The sequence below is a fragment of the Coffea eugenioides genome, chromosome 8, assembly GCF_003713205.1.
Source record: "Coffea eugenioides isolate CCC68of chromosome 8, Ceug_1.0, whole genome shotgun sequence".
Lineage (NCBI taxonomy): Eukaryota > Viridiplantae > Streptophyta > Magnoliopsida > Gentianales > Rubiaceae > Coffea > Coffea eugenioides.
Window position 1 is genome coordinate 47,292,230 of NC_040042.1, and position 3,322 is coordinate 47,295,551.

General features: G+C 43.3%; 1 protein-coding gene across 1 annotated transcript; it reads right to left on the reverse strand.

Moving 5' to 3' along the window:
• Positions 1 to 825: 825 nt before the first annotated feature.
• On the reverse strand, positions 826 to 2,927 carry LOC113781499 (NAC domain-containing protein 12). Its single transcript, XM_027327445.1, has 3 exons — positions 2,736 to 2,927; positions 2,278 to 2,570; positions 826 to 2,038 (listed from the first exon to the last, which is right to left on the reverse strand). The coding sequence occupies exons 1-3, from the start codon at positions 2,920 to 2,922 to the stop codon at positions 1,139 to 1,141; spliced, it is 1,380 nt and encodes a 459-aa protein (XP_027183246.1). The 5' UTR covers positions 2,923 to 2,927; the 3' UTR covers positions 826 to 1,138.
• Between the last annotated feature and the right edge of the window lie 395 nt (positions 2,928 to 3,322).

Consider the following 3,322-nt stretch of genomic DNA (forward strand, 5'->3'; position numbering starts at 1 on the left):
TTTCAATCTCTTATAATTACTTCCAACAAGAAAGGCCACCATTCAAATCCCCATTAGTCCTCGCTGGCTTTGATCATTCATCTGCATATGCATGCCTCCACAGACAATCAGTTGTTTCTCGTCCACCCATTTAATTAAAATGTTTGTAACTCTCACTATTTCATTTGTGATAGTAGTATCTTAAGACTCTTTGGTTTAATTGTAATACGCTCGCTGTAATTGTAACTCTCGTAATTAGGTTACTAGTACTATGAAAGAAGACGTATCCTAGGTACGTAGGAGCACAGTAGTTCGTTCCCATCCAAGGAGACAATGATTAAAATAGCTATGGCTTGGTCGTCTCGGCCATATGTTTAATCTATTCTACGTACGATGCATATACTTTGATCGTGTCGAATTGAGGAAGGAAGGTAGCTGACCTTTCCCATCCTATCTTTCTTAAAAGGAAGCAAACTTTTTTATCTCTCGCAAAACAAAAAGTATTTATGCCGTTTGCAGATGTATGCATGTCGTATTATGCCTTGAATCCATGACCCCATCCATGAAAGACACAGATCAGATCGGTATCCCCGACATGGGACCAAGCCAACTAAGTGATGGAAAAGTTATCCCAGATCCCTCTGTAGCGGTGGGCGATCGAAGATTTATTGGGTGATACGGCGCGTTTTTCAGGTGCAAAATGTCACGACTGCATGTGTCATGCAAGCTTTCCGGGAAATGGAAGACATCGTTATTAGACAAAGATATTGTGGTTGACAATGCATGCCACCTATCCGAGATATTCCTTCCCTTCCTTTCCAATTTCCATCCTTTTTGTGTATCAATACAAAAAACTACCAATATATACCATCATTGATGTATACACCACACCTATAGCCCACTCCACTCCACTCCACTCCACTCCATCATATATGTATCATCAAACTACAACAGAGTACTGCTTTTATGGTATCATCTATGTTGTACGTATCAAACCCTGTTTGACTCACTAGTCTGTGGATGCAACGTACGTACGTAGAAAGCCATGCACATGAATTATGACAGATCGGACTTAGGAGGAGCGTAGTGTGTTGCTCATATATGGATGCATACTGCTGGCTACTAATCTAATTGACTAGTAGTAAAGTTACTAAATTAGTTATACAGACAGGTGGCACAAAGGGTCAGAAGACGATGATGAGGAGGATCGAGCAAAGCTCCAAAAGTCGACCTCGTTGCCCATCCCGTAGAGTAGTACTTGAGAGGTTTCTTGATGATTTGGTCTACTACTACTACTTCTACTGCTGGTGCCAGATGATCGGAGGTTGGACGTTGAATATGCGCCCCGATGCTCCTGCTCCAGAGGAAAGCAGAAGACCTCATCATCCCCGGCTGCTTGCCCCCCGTTGAGCTGCGAAGCCACCAGTCGATCAAGTGCAACCCAGTCACTGAGCCCGCCACCCACTTTCGGATCTTGATCGTCGGCAGTGGCAGGGGTGTTTATGCTGCTGCAGTTGGCATCCTGACCATTGATCATGGTGCAGCTAACTGAAGGCTCTGTTTCTCTTGATACTATGATATCATTCATAGACATAGACTGCTCGCAAGCTCCAAAGCTGCAGTCCTCTTGTTGGCTGAAGGATGAGGAATTGTTATTATTATTATTATTGTCTGCTAGCCCGGGAAGATGCATGAACTTTGCACGAAGAAGTCCCTCGCTGATGAGGGCGCTAGCACTACTACTAGCGTTCGTTGGGTCATTAGTGATCATGGGTAGCATGCTATCACTGTCATCATTGCTGTCGAACATATGACTAGTAGTAGCACTACTTATTGCTCCATTTTCCTGCTTACAGGTTCTGCCCATGTATACAAGGATGCGGTCGAGAATGCCATCGTTACCTGAAGCTGAACTATCGTACCCAAAACTTCTCGAATCCATGGAGGCGGCTGAATGTTGGCAACTTTCCACAGCCTTATGGTAATTTTTCTTCTTGAAAACACGGCAGACGACCCACCCTTCTTCTGCACTTGTTGGATCTCCTACTAAACTGGAGCCCTGTGCACAATTTTTTTTTTTTTGAGGGGGGAGGGGGTCCAAAAAGAAAATGAAATGAGTACTCCAATATTGTCCCGATCAATAGCAAATCTGGAAGTTTATGCAGCATGAAACTAACTAAAAAGATCATTGTTAGCATGAAATCAATCTTATACGCCGCTTTCACGTCGAGCATTTCCATTTGACTTTTAAATAGAAGCATGATGACAGCACATGAAAAGGAAGGATACGGCATGTACATGGGTAGGAACAACAATATCATGGGCGTTGGTGGCGGCGTTGTCATCTAGTCGATATTCATGCATGATCCAATCTGATTTCTGTCCGTGGGGGGCTCGTCCTTTATAGAAGACAAGAGTCTTCCTCATTCCGATTCGTTTGGAGTTGCTGTAAATGACTTTATCCCGACCGGTTGCCTTCCAGAATCCAGCCGCAGTTGCGCGATTTGTACGAGTCCCCGTGGGGTACTTTTTGTCCTTGTGACTGAAGAAGTACCAGTCATTTTGCGGGGTGGATCCTATTCTGCACCTCTCTGGTCCCATATATATGAAATTAATTAGTTAATCAATTAGGGGCAAGCTAAATATAACTGAGGGATTCATTCCGACCAACGTGAAAAATTAGTTTATTCAATTTCGTCCATCAAAAATAGGAAAAAAAAAAAGAAGAAGGTATGTATCCTGGCACAAGTACGCACCTTGAATGTCCCAGGGCTCAAGCTTGTTAAGATCCACGTCGCGAATAACATCAAGATCAATCTTCTTGGAGGCCACTTTCTTCCTCAAGTAGTAATGCAGCAGCTCCTCCTCCGTGGGATGAAAACGGAATCCTGGAGGCACTTGAGACTGACCATTCACTGAGAGATTCATTTCTTCAGCGGGCATCACGTACGATTGGAAAAATATATATATGTGTATGTTTATGAAGATACACTTCCAAAACTCAGTTTTTTTTTTTTTTTTTGGTGGAGTTAGTTAAAAGTTTATAATCGGAGAGACGATCGATGGAAGGTCCAAGGTGCGAGTGGAGTAGTGAAAGAGATTGATGAAAAAGGGAAGGGAAGGGAAGGGAAGGGAAGGGGGCAAAGAAACAACGATAGGAAATAGTAGTAGTAAAGGAGAAGTGAAGTCGGAAGTGATGTGAGGGAGGAAATAACAGGCAAAGGAGGATTATAATTTATAGTTACGAGAGACAGGTGGTGTGGCGGGGGAGGATGAAAGTCCCCAAAAAATGCCTGAAAAAGCCGGAGGCATCATGGCCGATATTTTTTTGGGTGTACTTTTG

Bases quoted from the DNA above. Each gene is read 5' to 3' on its own strand.
- LOC113781499 (XM_027327445.1), bottom strand. From the start codon at position 2,922: ATGCCCGCTGAAGAAATGAATCTCTCAGTGAATGGTCAGTCTCAAGTG. The intron at 2,571-2,735 runs GTGCGTACTTGT...ATATGGGACCAG, and splicing joins TGAGCCCTGGGACATTCAAG to AGAGGTGCAGAATAGGATCC. The intron at 2,039-2,277 runs GTACATGCCGTA...AATTGTGCACAG, and splicing joins ATATTGTTGTTCCTACCCAT to GGCTCCAGTTTAGTAGGAGA.